The following is a 22,068-nucleotide window of genomic DNA, read 5'->3' as shown; positions in this document are numbered from 1 at the left end:
CAAATGACTATTATGTCCACGTAAGTGGAAGAAGGGAACTATCCTAATCCCACTTTCCAACACCACAGGTCATGGTTTATCCCTTGCTCCCTTTTTTAAACAACAGTACAATGTTAGCAGTCTCCCTTTTCTCTGGTACCACTCCTGTAAATGAGCAGGATTGAAAAATGAGGGCCAAAGCCTCAGCCATTATTTCCCTTGCTTCATTTAACAGCCTGGGATGTATTTTATCCAGGCCTGGTGATTTTTAAAATGCTCAACCCCTTGATAGTTCCTCCCTGACCATGTTTATCCCATCCAACATTTCACCACCTTCTCCCTTAACTGCAACACCAGTATCTTGCTCCTCCTTTATGAAGATGGTCGCAAATATTCGTTGAGAAAAGCATCCATTTCTTCTGCTCTGCAAAGTCTCAGGCAATTCCCATTTCCTCCAGAATATGCGGCTTCTCATTGATAGCTTTTAACGCAGCAGTATAGCATCCTGAAATCACATCGGCAGCCATAGAAACATCTTTCTGCTCTATTAACTGTAGAATCCTCTACAACTAACATTCTGTTGACATTTCTCTCTCTCTCTTGCTCTCACTCACAAGCTCAGGTACCCATGGAACCTTGGTTTGGGGTCGATGTATTCCTAAGGGGAACCCAATTTCCATATTATTATTTTTGTTTAACAAAACTGATCTACCTGATCTGTATTTTTTTTGTTATTGACTACCCCACAGTCACCTAGTCCTCTCTGCCCGAGGTGTATGAAGCCACAGGGTAACCACCTTTTGAAGCATGCTATCCATGAAACATTTGCCTCGCAAATGGACTGTGGTGATGTCAGCTGCCATTCAGACTCTAGGAGCTCGACCTCCTCCAGTTGATAACCCTTTAGCTAGTTAGTCAGTGTACAGGCACAGGCAGTGTATTCCACTCGTCAGAGTTGCCCTGCCACATATCTGTCCATTAAATTAATTTACACTCAGAATTAGAGTTTAAAATCAAAAATACACATCAGCAACCCACCAAGCATCTCCCTCCCTTGTGTTGATGTCAACCTATCAATCACTTCTTTTTTGTTTAGAATTTATTCCATTTGAAATCAAGGCAGATAAAGGTGCACTTCCAATCAATGAGTCATCTGACGATAGAAACTACAAGTGTGTCAATTCCAAAGCTATTTAGTGGGAATGGAAAATATGCAGAACATATGGATTGTGTCCTGCTAACACCATGTAATAATTCCATCATTCCATCAACTTAAATGATCCAATGTTTTAATTCTGTATTGAAAAAGAATATTCAGGATTTTTGGTTAAGTTTGTTCCCCTGAAATTATCTTTGCAGTTAAGCAATAAATTCATTTTTACTGAAATTAAGGCAAACCTCTAACAACAGCTTGTGGTCCTCCCTTTTGAGTTCAATGTTTTTGTCAGATTTCCTTGTATAATATTTCTTACTTTGTTTTAAACACTTTGATAATAAACAAATTTTCTGCTTTGCAGGCACCACAACAGGAAATGGTGGAGAAAGTTGCAATGGCTTCCACAGCAAAGGAAGAGGAAGACAGACCTGGAGAGGCTGACCATCTCCCAGAAGGACGAGATTGGCCGAACCTAGATAGTCATAAACTGCTCTCGGTTTCAGATGTTGATGATGCAGTGGACACTCTTAAGATTTACGTTACAGTCTTACATTTGCTGAACTGGATTATACTATTTAGTGCACCTTCATTTATTTATTGGTTAAAAAATCTCAGGTAAGATTTTTTTTCAGCAGTTTGGGTGACTGTGGAAAATCTTTAATGTCACAAAAAGATCTCAGTTTGGAAGGTCACTGTCGAAGTTATTTATTGCTTCCATTTCATTTTATAAAGCTAAAATCTATCATTTGAATTTGATTTAACATCAAAGTGCATTAGTGCAGTTATCAAATAATAATTTTAGTTTTCAGAAAAGAATTCTATTTCCAAAGGAAAGCTACAAGCACCGTGCATGTGATGCCTACTTCGTTTATGACTCTTAGTGCTTCGCCAAAAAAGGGAAATTGTAGAGGAAAAAAAAACAATTTATATTGTTCCACTTTACTAGGTAGTGGAAGTGAAATCCCTTTAAACAAGGCATTATTCATATCACTTGGATCCATACAACATAGTTAGAAGTTTACATTTATTTGCCCCCCATTGCACTCAGGTTAGTTGTTCAGAGTGCAGGTGCATCATTGTAGACATCCAATATTGCTTTTTGTTCAACAATGAAATTTGGTGATAAAAATGTAAAAATTGGTATTCCCCACCCATAGTTCAGTAGATAAAGCTTTATGTCCACTGTCCATTTCCCTCCACAGATGCTGCCTGGCCAGCTGAGTTCCCCCACCAATAATAGTGACCGTGAAACTACTGGAAAGAAATTTGGTTTACTCATGCCCTTCAGAAAGGGAAGTTTGCTGTCCTTACCTGGTCCACTCTGTATGTCAGTCCAGGTTAACAGCTGTGTGATTAATTTTTAACTGCCCTGTGAAATGGCAAGCCACGTCTTTATATTAATACTTTAACAAAATGCAATGGCTCAGATTTTTCTGAGTGTGTCCCAGAATCAGCATTTGCCACCTGGTTTCCTGTGCACCTGAGATCCAGAGGATGAACTTGTTTACTGAGACTGTCCTGGGCCTGATGGATGAGACCCCGCACAGTGCCAGGTCCTAGCATGATGTATCCTGGCCACGTGAATGGATCAAAACAAACACTGCGCACACAACTGTTGAATAGATCGTTGACATCCTGCATTCGGAAGCATTCAAAACCTGTTAAAATTGAAATAATTGAATTTTAAAATTATTTTAATAATTCCTTCATTGAGCGGGAATAGTTGGCCCATTAAATATAAAATCAGGTGGATCATCTAGCATTGATGGGTATTTGATCCTGAAAGGACAAAGGGATACCCATTCCTTTGGTCCCTACAAAATCATGTTCCCAAGAAGCAGCACCAACTCATCAATAACTTGCTCACTGATGCTCTGTTTGATTTCCAATTTTGCATGTTTTTATTTCCCTGTTCCCAATATTATTTCAGAGTAATATTTTTGTTCAAAAAACAAACTGCTGGAGGAACTCAGTGAGTCAGGCAGCATCTGTGGAGGGAAATGAACAGTCAACGTTTCAGGTTGAGATCCTTCATCAGTCTAGGTGAATGGTCTGGACCCAAAATGTCGACTGTCCACTTCCTGCCACAGATGCTGCCTGACCGGCTAAGTTTCTCCAGCAGTTTGTTTTTTGCTCCAGATTCCAGCATCTGCAGTGTCTTGTGCCTCTAATATTTTTGTTTCATTAATCAGATATGCCAGAAGGCTTGATCCTGACCCTTGTGATATTGTTGCTTCTGTCCTTGTGTTGACGATGGGGATTCTCATTAATTCACGTTCAGCGTTTGTTAAGAGGAGGTATTTTGTTTTTGTATTCCTATAACTTGTTAGAAAAGTACATAGTGAGTTTCACGCTTATCTTACACTGGATTGAATATTTTGAAGAAAGTTGACAGTTCCTATGCAACTCTTCACAAAAAAATTGTGAACATTAAAAATTTGACAGCTAGACATTGAAGTGAAAGTGTAAGGAATGCTACCTAACAGCCATTTTAAATGGAATTGGTGTTATAGTTACTATTATAATTATGCTCTTGATACAATTCATCTTTCAACTCATACTAATAATGCATTTGTGAATGCAAAAGATAACTTTTATCCTGCATAACACTTAATCCATTATATTAAGAGGACAGTGGGAAAGGCTTTTTATTTGGGACATTGTACAAGAATTTTACAAGATTTTTTTTAAGAAAGCAAATTTTAAAATTGGGCTCTGTAACATACAAAAGTTTGGGATAATTCTGTACCTCTTAAACAGTTTGAACAAAATCTTTTCTTATACTGCTTCTCAACCCTGACAACACTTCATTTTAAAATCAAGATGAAGAGAAAAATGATCATCAAACAACATGTGGCCTTATTTACCTCTTTAATATCATGTGTGAAGGCATCAGATGGGTGGTGTTTTTAAAGCCCATCCAGGAAAGCTGCTCATGCCATAAATAGCCCTAGAATGATAGAACATACAGCACAATAATGTTGTGCCAACCTTTAAACCTTGCCTAAGACTATCTAACCCCTTCCTCCCACATATCCCAGTATTTTAAATTCCTCCATATGCTTATCTAGGAATCTCTTGAATTTGACCAATTTACCTGCCCCTACCACCGCCCCAGGCAGCGCTTACCACTCTTTGGGTAAAAAAACCTTCCTCCGATATCATCCTTGAACTTCCCACCCATTACTTTAAAGTCATGCCCTCTTGTATTGAGCATTGGTGCCCTGAGAAAGAGGCGCTGGCTGTCTACTCTATCTATTCCTCTGAATATTTTGTACACCTCTATCATGTCTCCTCTCATCCTCCTCTCCAAAGAGTAAAGCCCTAGCTCCCTTAGCCTCTCCTCATAATGCATACTCTCTAAACCAGGTAGCATCCTGGTAAATCTCCTCTGCACCCTTTCCATCGCTTCCACATCCTTCCTAAAATGAGGCGACCAGAACTGGACACAGTACTCTAAGTGTGGTCCAACCAGAGTTTTGTAGAGCTGCATCATTACCTCGCAGCTCTTAAACTCGATCCCACGACTTATGAATGCCAACATCCTATAAGTTTTCTTAACTACCCTATCCACCTGTGAGGCAACTTTCAGGGATCTGTGGATATGGACCCCCCAGATCCCTCTGCTCCTCCACACTACCCAGAATCCTGCCATTAACTTTGTACTCCACCTTGGAGTTTGTCCTTCCAAAGTGTACCACCTCGCACTTCTCCGGATTGAACTCCGTCTGCCACTTCTCAGCCCAGCTCTGTATCCTATCGATGTCCCTCTGCAATCTTTGACAATCCTCCACACTATCCACAACACCACCAATCTTTGTGTCATCTGTAAACTTGCTAACCCACCCTTCTACCCCCTCATCCAAGTCATTAATAATAATAAAAATCACAAAAAGTCCAAGTCATTCATCCAAGTCACTCCCACTCACTGGGAGTGGACTGTGCTAGACCTAATCCTAGGCAGTGAAGCAGGCCAAGTTTACTTTGGGAATAGTGATCATAACTCAGTAAGTATCAAAGTAATTAGAAAAGGGATAAGGATAATCTGGAAATTAAGTGCCTAAATTGAGGAAGACTGATTTATATGTCATTAGACAGGACCTGGCAAAAGTAGACCTATGGGGATGTTTTAAAAGTGAGTTTGTGAGAGTTCAGGGCTGATGTGTTGTCAGAAGGGTGAAGGGTAGAGACGGCAAGTCCAGGGAACCCTCGATGTCAAGGGATATTGAGGATTTGATCAACAAAAAAAAAGCAGCATGTGGTAGGTATAGAGCACTGAAAAAGGGTGAACTCATCAGCAATATAAAGTGTGTGTGGGAGGTGGGTACTTAAAAAAAAAAGAAATTAAGAGGACAAAAAGGGGCCACAAAATGTCACTGGCAGATAAGGTTAAGGAAAATCTCAAGGCATTTTATAACTATAAGAGCAAGAGGGTAACCAGGAGTGGGGCCCATTGGGGACCAAAGGGGCAAGGTGTGTGTGAAGCTAGAATACATGGGTGAGGTCTTTAAAAGAATACTTTTCACTTGTATAAACCAATGAGAAAGACATTGTAGTTGGAGATTCCATTTGGAAATTTCAAGATTCTAGAGCATGTTGATATTAAAAAGGAGGTATTGGATGTATTAGCAGCATAAAGGTGGATAAGTCCCCAGGGCCTGATGAGATGTATCCCAGGCTGCTATGGGTGGCAAGGGATTGCTGGGGCCCCAATGGAGAAATTTAAAATTTGCTGGCCATAGCCGAGGTGCCAGATGATTGGAAGATAGCAGTTATGGCACTTTTATTCAAGAAGGGTAGCAGGTATACCCAGGCAACTATAGGTTAGTAAGTCAAATGTCAGTGGTGGGGAAATTATAAATTGATTTGGTCACAGCTGTAATATTGTGTGTAATTCTGGTTGCCACAGAATAGAAAGGGCGTGATTGCACTAGAGAGAGTGCAGTGAGGTTGCAGCATGTTACCTGGGATGGAATGTTTCAGTTATAAGGAGAGACTAAATAGAGTGAGTTTGTTTTCATTGGAGCAAAGCAGCTGAGGAGGGACCTGATAGAGATGTACAATATTATGAGAGGCATAAATAGGGTCGATAGTAAGGAACTTTTCCCCATAGCGAAGGTGTCTAAGACTAGAGGCCATAGGCTTCAGGTGAGGAGTAAGAGTTTTGGGGGGATCTGAGGAAGACTTCAATCCCTCCTTGAAGTCTCTTTTTTTTTCCTGGTAACTCTATGCTGTGCTCCCACCAGGCCCTAGATATCCTTGTGTATAGTGCCCAGCACCCAAAAACTATTCACAGTACTCCAGATGGCTACTCGGCGTGTACCAAACTTCTTCCTTCACCCTCCCCTTCCCCATTCATACTCGAGCCCTCCAGATGTAGAGGTTATAAAGGTTGGCATTCCCAGCACATTTTGATCATTTTCCGTCTCTCCCCACAACATTTTAATGATCCATCCCAAGTCTCTTTTAATCTCCATTGCTTCAGGTTTTCAGCATTTTAAACTTGTTTGTTTTTCGTTTTTGGCTCCAGAGTTAATGAGTTCTCATTTGCCAATGCTGAAACCATAATATGCAGTTCTCCTTTTTGGTACAACTTATGAATATTTCTCTCTAATTTAATGCTGCTATCCCTACTGCTTACAATGTTGTCTACCTTTACGTCATTGGCCAACTTGGTCACAGCATTGATGGTTACAGAGCTCCACTAATCTGTCCAATTGGAATACATGCCCATTAATCCCACTCTGTAATCCTGCCATTCAGCCATTTGGCAAACCATTAATACAAGCATATGAGTTAGGAGCAGGAATAGGCCACTTGGCCCCTAAAGGCTGCTCTGCCATTTAATAAAATGATGGCTGATCTGATTTAAACCTTGACTTTGAATTCCTGTCTACCTGTGGGTAGCCTTTTGTCCCCTTATCAAGGATCCATCAAGCTCTGCTATAAAAATATTTAAAGACTCTGTTTCCACTACTCTATAAGGAAGTGTGTTCCAAAGAGCCTTGTCTCTGGGAGAAGAAGAAATGCCTCCTCTCTGTTTTAAATGGACACCCCTTATTTGTAAACTGTGACCCCTAGTTCTAAATCCTTCCACAAGAAGAAATATCCTCGCCATACCCATCCTGTCAAGACTACTTAGGATCTCATATGCTTCAGTCAAGTCACCTGTCACTCTTCCATACTCCAGCAGATCCAAGCGTAGCTTGTCCTACCTTTCTACATAAGGTGACCTGGCTATTCCAAGTATTAGTCTTGTAAAACTTCTCTGAATTGCTTCCAGTCCATTAACATCCTTCCTTAAATAAGACCACCGATATTGTACCTGTTCCTTCAGATATGGTCTCATCTATGTCCCAAATAACCCTGTCATCACTGAAGGGGATAGGCCAAGTTTGTACACCTGCCACCATATTCCTGAAACAGATACTCGATTCCATCTTCTGTTTTGGGAGAAGATTATCATGTGGACAGATAAAAATAGCCAAGGATGTATTCAAAGCTTCCTAGAAGTTTAACATCTCCACTGACTCCTGGGTACCTCTAGCCCGTGACAACTCAGAGAAGGAACGTCCAGGATGCCCTATGTAAAGTGGTGGAAGGAGCACACTACCTCATAACTACCTATCCAACTGCCCTGTAAGCCACCTCCTATACCATCTGTGGAAGAGTCTGAGGCTCCCACATTGGCCTCATCAGCCACCTCAAAATTCACAATACTGAAATGGAAGCGAGTCATCCTCAATCCTGAGGAATCGCCTTAAGATAAGGTTTAATCCCTTTACTTCTATATTAAGTTCCCCTATCAATGTAGAATAACATTCTGTTAGCTCACCTAATTACTTGCAGTACCTGTAACCTAGCCTTTTGCGAATCATGCACTAGGACACCCTGATCCCTTTGCATGTCAGTTCTGCAATGTCTCTTCATTGGAGTAATATGCAGCTTTTTCATCATTATTGCCAAAATGAACAATTTCACGTTTTCCCTCTTCACTGAATGCCATTTGCCAGACCACAAGCTATTCCATTAGCCTATCTATAGCCCTCTAAAGCCTCCTTATGTCCTTTCCTACTGCACGTTTAGCAACCACACATTTGGTGACTTTCTCCAAGTCATTTAGATAAATTCTAAAAAGTTATGGTCCAGCACCAATCCCCATGACACGCCATTTTTTACATCTTGCCAAGCAGAAAAAGATCCCTTTATGCCTACCCTTGTTTCCTGTAAGCCAGCCAGTCTTCTATCCCTGCCAATATGTTACCTCCTCCACCATGAGCTTTTCCACATTAACCTTTGATATGGCACCTTATCAGATGCTGTCTGAAAATCTTCATACATCCACTGGTTCCCCTTTATCCAGAATGTGTGTTACTTCTTGGAATAATTCCTCTCAATTCGTCAGCCACTGTTTTCCTTTCACAAAGCCCTGTTGACTTTGCCTAATTGCCATGAATTTTTTAAGGTTCCCTGCTATTCCCTTCTAAAGTTTCCCTGTGACAAATATTAAACTAACTGGCCTGTAGCTTCCTGTTTACTGTCTCACACTTGTTTTGAACAAATGATTTACATTGTGCTGCTTTCCAATGAAGTGAACTTAGGAAAATGAACAGCCTTCATTCCTATAACCTTCAACTTTAGTTACAATCTCTTGTTAATTACTTTATCGAATTTCTACTTGAAATCCATGTAAATGACATCTGTAGCCTTGCCCCGTCCATTATTTCACTCCCAGTTTCATCACACATGACCTAACGTTTACTAGTCCATGCTGACTCTACCTGATCATCTGAAGGTTTAAGGCATTCAGTCATTCTAATCTAAAGCCTCTATTTTCTTCATTGCTGATTTTTTTAACGATAATATTGCCAAATCCCTTTAATTAATTTTAGTTAGGGTGCCCAGTCAGTGACTGTTTTCCACTCCAGTCATGACTCAATGTAACAATTCAACATTTTATTACTTTCTCTTACAATATCAACTTTATCTATTTTCAAGGAATTCACCCTCTTTTCCTGCTGTTTGCATTAAAAAAAAGTGTTAATTTTGATTTGCCTTGCAAGGTTCTTTTCATGCGGGTGCTATATACTGCATCTGCTTTTATGATTTTACCTTAGCCTCCAATTTCCAGATAGTCGCAGTTGTACCCATTCAGTTAGACAGCCTGGGGTCCAAGAAGTTGAGTTTGTGTAGAGCATTGTCATAAATATTGCATATTGTACACCTCTCAACATGGGCACAAGGACTTCGTCATCTCCCAACCCATGTTCAGCACCACCAATTATTTTGCAGCATATTTTCTGTCTTTGGTGTACTAAAGAACCGTTACCTGCCGTTAAACTTTGAGACTTTTTGCCGCAGTAAGACATTATAAAATGCAAATATATTTCTCAGTGTTTAATTCTCTCAGTAACTAATGATGGCTTTTATTTTTCACATTAGTAAGCTACTGAAATATACAGCAAGACTGCAGCCCCTCTTGGTCATTGCCATGGCAGCCTTCGGACTAGTGCACTTGTACAGGGTTCCTTACTTTGCTACATTTTCATTGGCTTTATATGCACTTTGTTGTCTGATATAAATAACTGCAACATAATGAATTACCAGTTTGATTCATTGTACGTGCAACACTTGAGAAGGTGAATATTTTATATTTTTTTTAATATTAAGGGTGCTACATAATTGTGTTTGGTCATTATTGGCATGCCTTTGCTGAATTGTTCCATCATGTAACTTGCTAAAAGTTTACTGTATTTGTAAAATCTAGTTTGGTAATATTTTTGTGTTGTTACTCTGAATGACAATGCAGAGTATTGTATCTTTATGCCCTCTAAGGATGTTGCTCTGTTAGATTGCTCTCTAGGCACATTGCTAATGGGCCTTTGTGTGACAATAACCTTTTTTTAAAGTGATCATTTTCAGGGCTTTTATACATTCCAACTTTATCCAAATTTGATCATCCTCAAAGAAACTTGAACATGCTATAGTTGCCCGTAAGCTAAAAATAATTTCACTTTGAGAGCTTCAAAGAAAAAGTTAATGCAATTTGGGGAGTCAAATTGGCTGAGTAAGAGAGATCATGTGAACAAAATAATGTGAGTGTTTGAGAAGGAAAGATCTAATAAAGTTGAAGGCAGAAATGATTAAATGACAAAATAGTTAGTGGGAAAGGGATAAGTAGAGAAACAAAAGAAGTGCGTAGGGAAGTTGTAAATGAAAAGATTAAGGTCATTGTCAACTGAAAAAAATGGTGGTTTTGATTATGATCCAATATTGGCAAAATCAATGGAAACACGAGAGACTGCAGATGCTGGAATCTGGAGCGACAAACAATCTGCTGGAGGAACTCAGTGGATCGGGCAGCATCTGTAGGAGGAAAGAAATCGTTGAAACCCTGCATCAGAACTGAGAGCAGAGTGGCTAGATGGCTGGTATGGAGGAAAGAAGAGGAGTGGTGAGAAAGGATTCCAAGGTGATTGGTGGACTGAGGAAGGGTGTCAGATGACAGGGAGATTGCGCCAGGTAGCAGAGGTGAGCAGGAGTGGAGTTGGAAGACAAGTGGCAGGTGAACGACAGATGGAGGCAGCCAGAGAGAGGAGGAAAAAGGGAAAAAGATGGAGCAAGGTGGGGGGAGGGGAGTGTGAAGATAGGGGACAGCTGCTGGAGGGAGACAAGCAGGAACACAAAACACTACCAGTGCTGGATTTGGATCACTAAAGGAGGTGAGAATGGGAACCATTAGAGGAGAAAGGAGAGGTGAACGACAATTGGATCCAGATGGAGGGTGGGGGGGGGGGGTCACTTGTGTGTGAAGTGGGTGGATGGAGCCAGGAGGGGAAAGGGATGAAGATGGGTGAAAGTGGGCTGGGGGGGGAGGGTGGGAAAGGGGACAAAAATGGGAGGACCAGAGGGTCAGAAGGATCCTCTGGCAAAATCAACTTTGTTTCTGGAAGGTTAGTTAAAAAAATTTGGTACTGGTCCTTAAGCTTTCATCAAACTTCATTTGAACAGTGTAGGAGGCCAAAGACAGAACAGAAGTGGGGTGAGGAATCTAAAAGTTAAGCAACTAGAAGATCATGATCACATTTGTGACTCTACAGAGGTGTTCTCTTGAACACCAGATCTACACTCCGTCTCCTTGGTATTGAAGAGATATATCATGAATATAAAATGCAATCCTTATCAAAAAAAAATACAGCCAAATTGCTGTTTCACTTGGAAGGGTTTAGTGCCCTGGATAGGTGGAAGGGAGGAAATAAAACATTATATGGGAAGATGCCTCAGGAACAAGAAGGCATCTTCTGGGTGATTAAAGAGAGACCTAGGCATTACAAAGGAAGCTCCCGGAAGAATAAGTCATCATTTCAATTAGTCCCTTTACCACATTCCAAACTCAATGTCGAGTTAAGTGATCGTGGATCATAACCACTGCACTCATTTTTTTGATCAACAGTTGTTGTAGATGATTCTGAAGGTGCCATTTACAGCTTCTCAACACAAGTATGCCTTAAAATTCAAATTATGCAATTGATAATTAATTTTCTTTTTCAGGTCTCGTTCTTGGAATGTTGATAGTGTAGCTGTGCCCTTGATGTAATTTTGAAATCAATTGCACACAAATGATTTAATTCTCCATGTGATGCTCTAAAAGGAAATTTAGACCAGATTTTCTTGGGAGCAGCCATCATTGGTCACTCTCAGGGCAACATAGTCTCCACAAGACATAGCTGGATTAGGGTACCTGAAATCTAAGTTCCATACTTGCACTTAATTTGCTCCTATTCCCAGATGCCATTCCTGATCCACATCCCAAGGTTCAGGCCTCAACTCCTCACACTTGGATCTGATTCACCCGAGTCCCCTTCCATGTTTTTGATCCATCTGATTCCATGAGGATTCTCCAGCCAACCAAGTCCTACAATCCTCTGAGTGCCCAGGTGGAAGCCTTAATCTTCACCCATCCCTTGGCTGACTCTCATTCCTGTCCCTACTTCTTAACCCTCAGCTCCCACTCCTACCCCACACACTAACCACAGGAGAGGCTGAGATCATTCCGACTCACCACCAACACTACCACAGCAGAAGCCCAACCCTGCTCACCCCCACTCTACAATGTGCACACCTATTCAATTGCACTGCTGAAGTTTGCAGCAGGGCACCCACCGCCAAACTGATCTTTAATGATCCACAGCAATGCTGGTGCACCCATTAGGATGTAGTCCATGTGTTCTTAACTTTTCCACTATTACCTTGCACCATCGTCCCTATTGGATTTAATCAGTCCTGCTTTGCACCTTGCCGCAGACATTCCTTTCTTTCCTTCCCTTTCCTGATTCAGTATTTGCATAAGGCCTGTAGCATGAATTTTTTTTATCAGTTTAAGGAAAGGTCAGGGAACTAAAATGCTGGGTTCTTCACAGATACTGCTTGATCTTGGAGTATTTCCTGTTTTGATATGTAACAGAATATTGACTTCAGTTATTAGAATATACAATCCCATTGTACAGCTTGGATCCCTCAAGTTATTTTTATCTAAGCCTGACAATGGTGCACTATTATCCAACAACTGTTGGTCTCTAATTACAGGGAATTCTGAAAAGTATTATTCTTGCTAAAAGGAAAATGACAACAGATAGCATCACGGGTTTCCCAACTCTAAAATGGGAAGCAATAAAACAGTATTACATCTACAATACGATGTAAAACAAAGCTCCTCTGAAATTCTTTCTATTATTTCATTGTAGTTATTAAACATTTCACTGCATCCACTAAAGTAACAAACAGTGGCTTTTCAGAGAATTGTTTTTAATTTTTTTTTGTACACTGCTATCCAGTTATATAATTTCAGGCCCAAGTTATGGGAATATACTTGAAGTGACTTTAGATCGTTTTGGACAGTGATGGACAGTTCAATAAAACTGGTAGATTTTCTTTTGTATAAAGAACTTCTTGTGAAATACAGTCCATTTACTTTCCCTGTACTATTGACATTGAGGAGCTTCCATCCCAATTATTGGGAAGCAAGCGCATAATGTAGATTTTGAGGATAAGTATTTGCAAACTTATCCTCCCAGATATTCAAATTGTCAGTTCAGAAAAGGTCAAAATTTTACAAAGGCAATTTTAAATTCCTTTATCAAACTAATGATCTTAAGTTGAGCTATCATCAACCTCAACAACTCTTTCTTTAAAAGTTTTTCTGAGAATTTTTGTGCATTTATTGAGACTCTCATTTACTTCCATTGGAGAGGATGGGCTGTAGTGTTCTTACAGGATCCACCTTCTCCATAAGTATTCAAGGTACAAATGAGTAGCACACACAAACAACCACTGCTCCTCTTCTGCATTGTTATCTTTAATTATATATTCCTATGTCCAATTGACATTTAATGTTAACATGTAGAAAAAAATTAAGATATTGATTTTTTTTGTACATCTAGTAAATGAGTAAAAGCAAAATTTATATTCTGCAACCAAATGGCACTGTAGCTGGTGTCCTCGTGCTGTAAGTATAATGGAAATGGTAGCACTATGGTTAAATTGTTGAACTATTATCCAGAAGCCCAGATTACTGATCCAGACAATGAGTTTGAACCCCATCATGGCAGTCAGTGAATTTAAGTTCACATAATTAATCAAATCTGAAAAGAAAAGCTACTGTTATTAAATGTAATCATGAAACTACTGAATTGTCATAAAGACACATCAGGTTCACTGATGCCATTCAAGGAAAGAAATGTAACAGGCTGACCTTAATGTAGCTTTTGGTTGTCCTCTCATCTGGCTCAGCAAGCCACATATTTCAATTAAGGGAGAGAGAATAAATGCAACATTTGCACCCCATTAATAAGCAAAAATGAAATTGTCAATGTATGAACTACAACAGGTATCTATAAAAATATTAAAGACAACTGGAAACTATTATTTTGCACCATTGTAATTCCTTGGATCCTACATTAGATTCAAGATAGTTGGAAAGGGGAATTTTATTGAGCATGTGATTTCTTCATTGAATTCAATGGTGCTCTATTTTCTGGGCTGATTGGGAACTCATCATCTAAGAATCTTAGGTTTGTAGACAAATCTAATCATTAAAGTTGCACCTTAGCCTAATATGCCATCAAACTGTCATCTGTATCCTTTAAGTGATGTTAATTTAATTCTGCTAATTTCTTGATGACGGTGTTATTAATCTTACCAAGGATGGTTGTTACAGTACTGGCACAAGCTCATTTCCATTTTTAATGTACAGCCCAAGTTTAGAAAATGACAGCTCCATGTTTAGATGCAAGGTAAAGCCGTTGCCACGTGATTTTCTACTCATCTTCCATTAATGTCTAACTAATAGGAACCCTGTTATCATAACCTGTGGCTGACACACGCACCAAAGTATTTGTGAATCAAGTGACCAGACATTTGCAGGTTTTAAAATTCATGCTATCAATGATGTGACTTCTTTCACTTTAAAGCTGCAATCTTAATCGGTTCTCTCTGATCTAATAATTTTGAAGGAATATTTGTGATGGAAACATTTTTGTAATCTATTGATGTACACTATGTTGATTTTGAAACAAAATTGTATTAGTAATATTTGCCAGGTTTATACAATCTAACGATGTACAGTTTCTAATTGTAAAGCGGTTTGTGTGCAGACAATCAGTTGTGATAGTAAAACATAACTTATCAAAAAGGCAGTCATGTCATTTTTAAGAGTTCAATCTAATTAAAAGATGTTAAATTATGTGGTATACTTTGCAGTGTTTCAGTTTCTATTTGCATATTAGAAGATTGATTTGTTTCTCAATGTTCAGTGCTGACAACCACATTTTCAAAGCTTCAATATTGTAAAGTTTTTTTTTATTTGCTAAGTTGCTTCCTCTTGTTATATTTATTATGTTGGTAGAGTGATATGTGATTATATTGAAAAGCATGAGCTAACTTATAATTGGCATACATTTTCCTACTTCAAAAACTCCACGAGCACACAGAGAAACTTGTTTAGTCCATTTTTAATTGATGTTCTATAAGATCTTTTCAAAAAATGAAATCTCTTTGCTGATGTATTCTCTGCAAACAGATGCATATGGTTATTAATAATTACTAAAAAAATATAAATAGATCCAGTCATTATTAATGATACAAAAGGAGGCCCTTTGGTCCATCTTGTCCATGCCAGCTCTCAGGAGCAATCCCATTGGCTCCATTTCCCCTCACCTGATTTCCCTGCACCCTTACAACTCATTATGTCTCACACAAGCTGTCAATTCCCCTTTGATTCTTTTTGCCATTAACCTGCACGATGGGTGATTTACAGTACCTACCCCATAACTTTGGAATAAAAGAGGAAATGGGAGCACCTAGGGGAAACCTATGCAGTCATAGAGACACTGAGGTCAGGATCAAATTTAACTATGGAGAAGACTAGGCTTCAACTTCACATCTGTATTAATGTACCTTTTCTGCACTTCCTGACCAGTTAGGAGCAGCTATCATGACAATGAAGACCATTTCTGTTCCACTTTTTAAATCATATTGCAAGTGCACTTCATGAATTTGAGTTTCCTGCAGGTCAGAGAATGAGAAGGAAATAGACAACACATGCACCAGCTTACCCCACATTTGCTGATGCCTCACTGGAGATCATGCTGGGTGATGCAAGGACCTGCAGGAAGTCTGTGGTCCTTTCCTTCTGGAAGCGCACGTGAGTGGAATGGCTGCAGAAGTCGGTACCAGGAATAAAATCCTGAATTGCCTCATTTTTTTTCTGGAAAGCTGAGAACTGTAGAGCAGGCTATCTTGACAGATAACTTACTTCAGCCCACTCTATCCACCGCCTTTAACTAATCGCCTCTGACCTTTTCACCTTTCAGTTACATCCATCCTCCTTTCTTCATGCACTGCCTGACCAGCCACTACAGTTACCTTGGCTACTCCACCCCAAGCCCACTGCTTTCACTGTCAAAAAGGAGGGCAGCAGATCCATGGGAATGCTGTCACTGCAGGTTCCCCTCCAACTCGCACACCTTCTGACTTTGAAATATACCACTCTTCAGCATTGTAGGGGTACCTTCACCAGAAGGACTGCTGTGGTTCAGGAAGATGGCTCACCCCACTCTCTGAAGGGTAGTTAGGGACAAGCCATAAATACTGGCTTTGCTATTGAGGACCACGCCCTGAAAATTGAATGAAAAAATACATAGTCCGCCACATTTTTACATATTGCTTTCTTCATAACCTTCAACAAATGATCTCCGTTCTATCAACACTTGCCATCGTTCCCACTCATTCATCTCTTCAGTGGTGGAGAAGCAAGCACAGAACATCAAGGCGAGGTAGAGAACTGGAGGTTGCTCTATAGGAATCAGCCTATTAATGTTGAGAGATGGTGGTCATCCGCTTGATGAATTGTTTGGCCAATGTAGGCAGAGAAGGTCATCATTTGGTACTTCTCATATCTGGCATATGAGTCATATCTGACAACTGCTCACCCCCAAGACCTTTCAGTCTGTAGGCAATAGTTAGCGCATTTTTGACCATCCTGAATGTTGGGTTTACATGCAGTTGGAGCCTGCCAGCTGAAAGGTCTGAATAAAGAGCAGAGTTCCAGTAAATTTTAATAAGTTATATTTAAAGCCAGATATTTTTGGAGGAGCAGCAGCATGGAGAAGTGAAATGGTGGCAGGTGTTCCAACCACACTGTTCATTCTAGCTGGGAGATTGAAAGAGTTTGACTCGAGCATCAGTGGATCACATCGTGGGGCTTTCTGGACAGTGTGACTCCCTGCATGGAGGATCAATTCCAACAATCAAACAAGAGGCCTTCACTGAAAGCTTGTTGTGAATACCATCCTTCAGTAGGAATACAGATATCCGAGAAATGACCATTTAACACCCCCACAGACCTGCAGCAAAATGCTTAGTGTTTGGTGCATCACAGAAGCTTTGCCATAAGTTGGACCAGTCTTGGGCTAGGGATTCCAAAGATCACACAGATATAAAAATTAGAAGGGACCACTCAGCTCCTCAGGCCCACTGTACCATTTAATAAAATCATGGCTGGTGTGATTGTAACCTTAACTCTCTGTTCCCAGCCAGCCTTCGTGACCTTTCAGCTCCCTGCTTATCAAGTACAGTATATGTCTATTTCCACCTTAAGTATATTCAAAGGTTCTGCTACCACCACCCTTTGAGGAAGAGAGTTCCAAAGATACTCAACTGTCAGAGAAAAGATTTTGTGTCATCTCTGCCTTTAATGGGTGGCTGTTGACTTTTAAGCAAAGGTCCCCTCGTTCTCAATTCTCCCACAAGAGGAAACGTCCACCCTGTCAAAACCCTTTGCAGTCTTCTATGCTTCAATCAAGTCATCTCATTCTTTGAACCACAAGCCTGGCCTGCCCAACCTTTCTTCAAAAGACAGCTCACCCATTTCAGTGCATTTACATCCTTTAGAAATGGAGACCAGTACACAGTACTCCAGAAATGGTTGTGCTGGTGCCCTATATAACTGAGGCCTGACTTCATTCCTTTTACATTCAATTCCCATAGCGATAGACAATAACATTCTGTTAGCTTTCCTAATTACCTGCAGCATCCTCATCTTTTGTGAATCATGCACTAGGACACTCAGATCCCTCTGCAACTCGGAGCTGCAATCTCTCACCATTGTGATCATATGCTTTTTAAGTTTTCCTGCCAAGATGGACCATTTCACATCTTCTCACAGAATGAATTAGTGCTAGTGTTGATTCCCAACCATGCTTTACTACTTTAGCAGTGATTTTGTCTGCTCCAGGGGCCTTGTTAATTCTCAGCTGTTGGGTGGCCTTTTCAATCTGTTGCCAGGGTTGAATAACATGGAGCAGTGTGTTGTGGAAAGGAGTCAAGGACGCTTATGTCAGAGACAAAGACTTAGCAGAGGAGATCATTGATGTTCTTCCGGTGGGCACTGATTGCCTCTCCATGACAAAGTTAATGTAACAGCTCTTACAAGCAAGGCATCTGCCATCAGTTTATGAACAACCAGTAGTGAAATCCAACATATGCCTTGAGTTGTGCTTTGGAAGTCTCCAGAGCCATGGAAGTTGTGGGCAGTAGTTACTTTCACAGTCACCAGTAGAGCATATCTATCTGATCGCAGAACACCTGCACTCTATCCATAACCACAATCTGCATCTCCCCGTTGCCAGTCATTTCAACTCCCCCTCCCACACCGTCACTGATATGACAGTCCTCGTCCTCCTCCACTGCCAGGTGAATTCCAAGCACAAACTGGAGGAACAGCACCTCATTTTCCATCTTGGAACCTTACAGCCTAATGGCATGAATATTGAATTCTCCCACTTTAGGTGATCCCCACAACCACCCCCCCCCCCACCCTTCCCCACAAAAACCACCACCACCATGCTTCTTCTTTTCTTCCCTCTCCTAGCCCCTTTTTCCTCTCTCCTTACCTTTGACTGATCCCCCGGTGGATCTGCTCTCCCCTCCTCCCCCGCACCTGCTTATCACTATCTCTTAACTGCATCTACCAATCACCACTTTGTGCCCACCTCACCTCCCCTCTTTTGTCCACCTATCATTGCTCTGCTTTCCCCTTCTATATATTGGGCTTCCCCTTTTCCTCTCTTCAGTCCTGAAGAAGGGTCCTGACCCGAAACATTGAATGCCTGCTTTTTTCCATGGATGCTGCCTGGCCTGCTGAGTTCCTCCAGCGTCATTGTGTTTTATATCTGTCTGATCTCTTTCTTAAATGATGCAAAGATCTGCCATCTCCTGCTGAGTAAGCCCAAGCTACTTTGGGCACTGATGTCCTGACATTGAAGAAATCTGAGCCTCTGTGTAAAGACCCTATGTGCATGGTATGGCTTTCTTATTGCTCTGTGTCATGATTCCCTCTTCCATGTGCAAGTCCAGATAGGTGAAAACTGACTGTCTCTGTCCAAGATTTCTGCGGTTATCCATCTTGTTCCCTCCATACTGCTGCATGTGCAACAGTTATCGTGATGGCTCCATAGTGAACTGCCGACTGAAATAAGCAAGTGTAGTCCTCTGGTGTCCAAACTGACAGCAACATTGAGAACGTTAGCACCAATCTTATCAAAAGCTTAGCAAAGATTCACAAGGAAAGATTCAATATAACTCCTGTGAAGATTGTGTTCCACAGATGGCAGTAGCTATGAGACCGTGGTTTTTAAAGGCAGGTTTGCATGTCAACTTCTCAGACCCTGTTCAATTCTCCTGTGCTTTCATAGGTGAGTTTCAGAATGCTTGGGAAACTTATGTGCATTGCACTAAATTTATAAGCTGCTGTTGAGATCACACACTTAATGGGTACATATTATGAACCCACCTCTTCTAAAAGGATGTCCAATTGCAAGACTATCTCGGGTTAATCCAGAAATCACTGGGTGTGTGTTAGACTTCCAAAGCACTGCCTTTTTGTTGATATAACCATCTGCTTGCTACAAGGCCCTCTCATCCACTGTGGTTAAAAATGCCCCCATAGTTTCGAAGAAGGTCCAAATAGAATTATTTGTTATTTCTAGGTTGCTGAATAATGTACCTGCTCCTGGACATTGCCTAAGGGAATAAAATAACAAGGAACACCACTGAATTTCTATGTTACCCGCATTGTACAGTGACACCAATTAATTGGAAATCTGCTTGAAAGGCAGCAGTTGTCCAAGTGTTGCTTATTAAACAACTATGCATTCAATAGAATTTTTCTAATAGGAATGATTCGAGTAAACTTCTGTTGAATCAAGTAAAATTGTGCTCTGTGAATGACTCAGAGCCAGGATATATCAACAACTAGCTTATTGGTGCAGTGAGAGCCACACAGTCTACTTTCCTTCCTAGTTTTGACAGATCTTTCCAAGAAACAATTATTGCTCCCTTGGAGAATGACATGATGGTGTTGTTTGGAATATAAAAGCTGCTCTCGAAGCAGGCAAAGGACACGATGACCAAGTTATGGAGAGATTTGTGTATCTCATGCCAATAGGTTGCAACAAATACAATCTTTGAACTATAATAGGAGAAAACTATTGAGAAACTGTAGGGGAACGTCTTTGATGGATATATTTCATCTAGCATTTTCAAAGGTTTTCCACCAATAATTGCTGCATATTAACTTGATGGTGTACACCCATTTTACATACTGGTGCACATCAGAACAATGGAAGTGAAACTGAGATCTGACATAATTTATTTTCAGAATGGAGCCAACTGCTTTAACTTGCTGGTTAACAGTTCTCACAGTCCTCACAATATAATATCCTAATGCTCCAACATTCTTCATCTATATTCAAGCTCTGGGAAACCACTGCTGCCTATGAATTTACAACTGCATTGAAGACAGATGGAGTATAATGAGCTTATTCTCTCTGTACAAAGAGTAAATGGGAAATTATTTTAAAATAGTGAGCATATATAATGTTGGTGTTCATAGACCTCACATAAGAGACAAGAATAAAAAATGGAATGTTAGTCTGTATTGAAAATACACAGGAATAGTGAGGTCTTACTTCAGCGTTTATGGAAGTTTGGTGGGACCACACCCAGAGTGGTGCATGCAGTATTATTCTCCTTGTTTAAAGAACAATATAATTGCTATTGAGTGTTGCAGCAAATGTTCACTACATTGATCCCGCAATGAGGGAGTTGTCTTTGCAAGAAAGATTGAATACTCTCTGGTGCTTAGAAGAATAAAAGGTGATCTCATTCAATCATACAGGATTCTGATGTGATTCAATAATGCTGAGAGTAGGCTTTCCCTAATGGGGGAAGTCAGACTAGGAAGCATAGTCTCAAAATAAGTGGTTGGCAATGACTTGATGATGAGGAAGTTCTTTTCTCAGAAAGTAGTGAGGCTGTGGATTTCTCCACCCCAGGGAGCAGTGAATGCGGAATCATTAATTTTTTTTCAAGGATGAGTTAGATGTTTAAGGTAAACAGAGTCAAGGACGATAAGGATCAGAGAGGAAAATGGAAGTGAGGGCACCAATCAGCTCAACCATGATTTTTTGAATGGTGTAGATTCAAGGGTCTACATGGCCTAGGCTTGTTCCTCTATTTTGTGTTCTTGTGATTCATCAAAGAGTTTATCTCATATTGCTGCCATTAACTGAATTTTAATCCAATAGTGTGCCGTGGAGTCAAATCACTGACTTCTAAACATTGCAAAACATCAAGTATTCTCAAGAATGGGGAACATGACTGACATCAATGAAGTGGATTTCCTTGCAATTGCCCCATTTCCATTATCTCTTTCCCTTGGCACGTGTAATGAACATTGTTAAGAATTGTGATGCAGTATGAACAGCATCCTCTTTATCTGTGGGCACATAATAATATTCATGTCAGTCCTCTACAGCATACACTTGTCTTTTTCAAACCTACAAACCTGAAATGTTTATCATAGTCGTAGAAATGCACGGCACAGAGAAGAAGCTATTCAGCTCATTGTGTGGATTGAAACTCATTTCATACAATTGTAGGTTAATGCCCATTAGCCAAGATTAGTCTATACCCTTTTATTATCAATGGATTAAACAAATAATGGATGTGCATTGTCATTTGGTACTCTGGTGTATAATTCAAAGATTCGGGGTATCTGAATCATTCTGAGTCTCATTCTACTGTTCTTTTGTTCAAAAGGAAAACTGGTGTTCCAGATGATGTTAGTGCAACAAAAACATTAGAAACTATTCTGCTCAGTGGTGTCATATTGCAAGCTGTCTATTAAGGTTTATCCAGGAATTTGTTGAATGAATGAAGTTTCCAAATTCTTGGTTAAGAGGCTAATTCCAAAATATGGTTAACATCAAAGGCAACTGGAAACAAAGCTCTTGAGTTTTCTAATGAGTTGAATATAATGAAATACTCAATTTGCATGGTTATCTATCCTTGTCAGGCATTTAACCATTCTAGAT

At 40.2% G+C, this 22,068-nt stretch overlaps 1 protein-coding gene across 1 annotated transcript in view; it reads left to right on the top strand.

The window, feature by feature from the left end:
* Positions 1 to 10,902, top strand: part of pgap1 (post-GPI attachment to proteins inositol deacylase 1) — a 100,743-nt gene extending 89,841 nt beyond the window's left edge. The window contains exons 25-27 of the mRNA XM_052018315.1: positions 1,497 to 1,750; positions 3,328 to 3,432; positions 9,578 to 10,902. Of these exons, the coding sequence (XP_051874275.1) occupies positions 1,497 to 1,750; positions 3,328 to 3,432; positions 9,578 to 9,716 (498 nt within the window). The 3' untranslated portion in view covers positions 9,717 to 10,902. The remainder of the gene's footprint in view (positions 1 to 1,496; positions 1,751 to 3,327; positions 3,433 to 9,577) is intronic.
* The last annotated feature ends 11,166 nt before the right edge of the window (positions 10,903 to 22,068 follow it).

The sequence above is a fragment of the Pristis pectinata genome, chromosome 1, assembly GCF_009764475.1.
Source record: "Pristis pectinata isolate sPriPec2 chromosome 1, sPriPec2.1.pri, whole genome shotgun sequence".
Lineage (NCBI taxonomy): Eukaryota > Metazoa > Chordata > Chondrichthyes > Rhinopristiformes > Pristidae > Pristis > Pristis pectinata.
The sequence above is the reverse complement of the archived record's forward strand: the minus strand, read 5'-3'. Positions and strand labels throughout refer to the sequence as shown.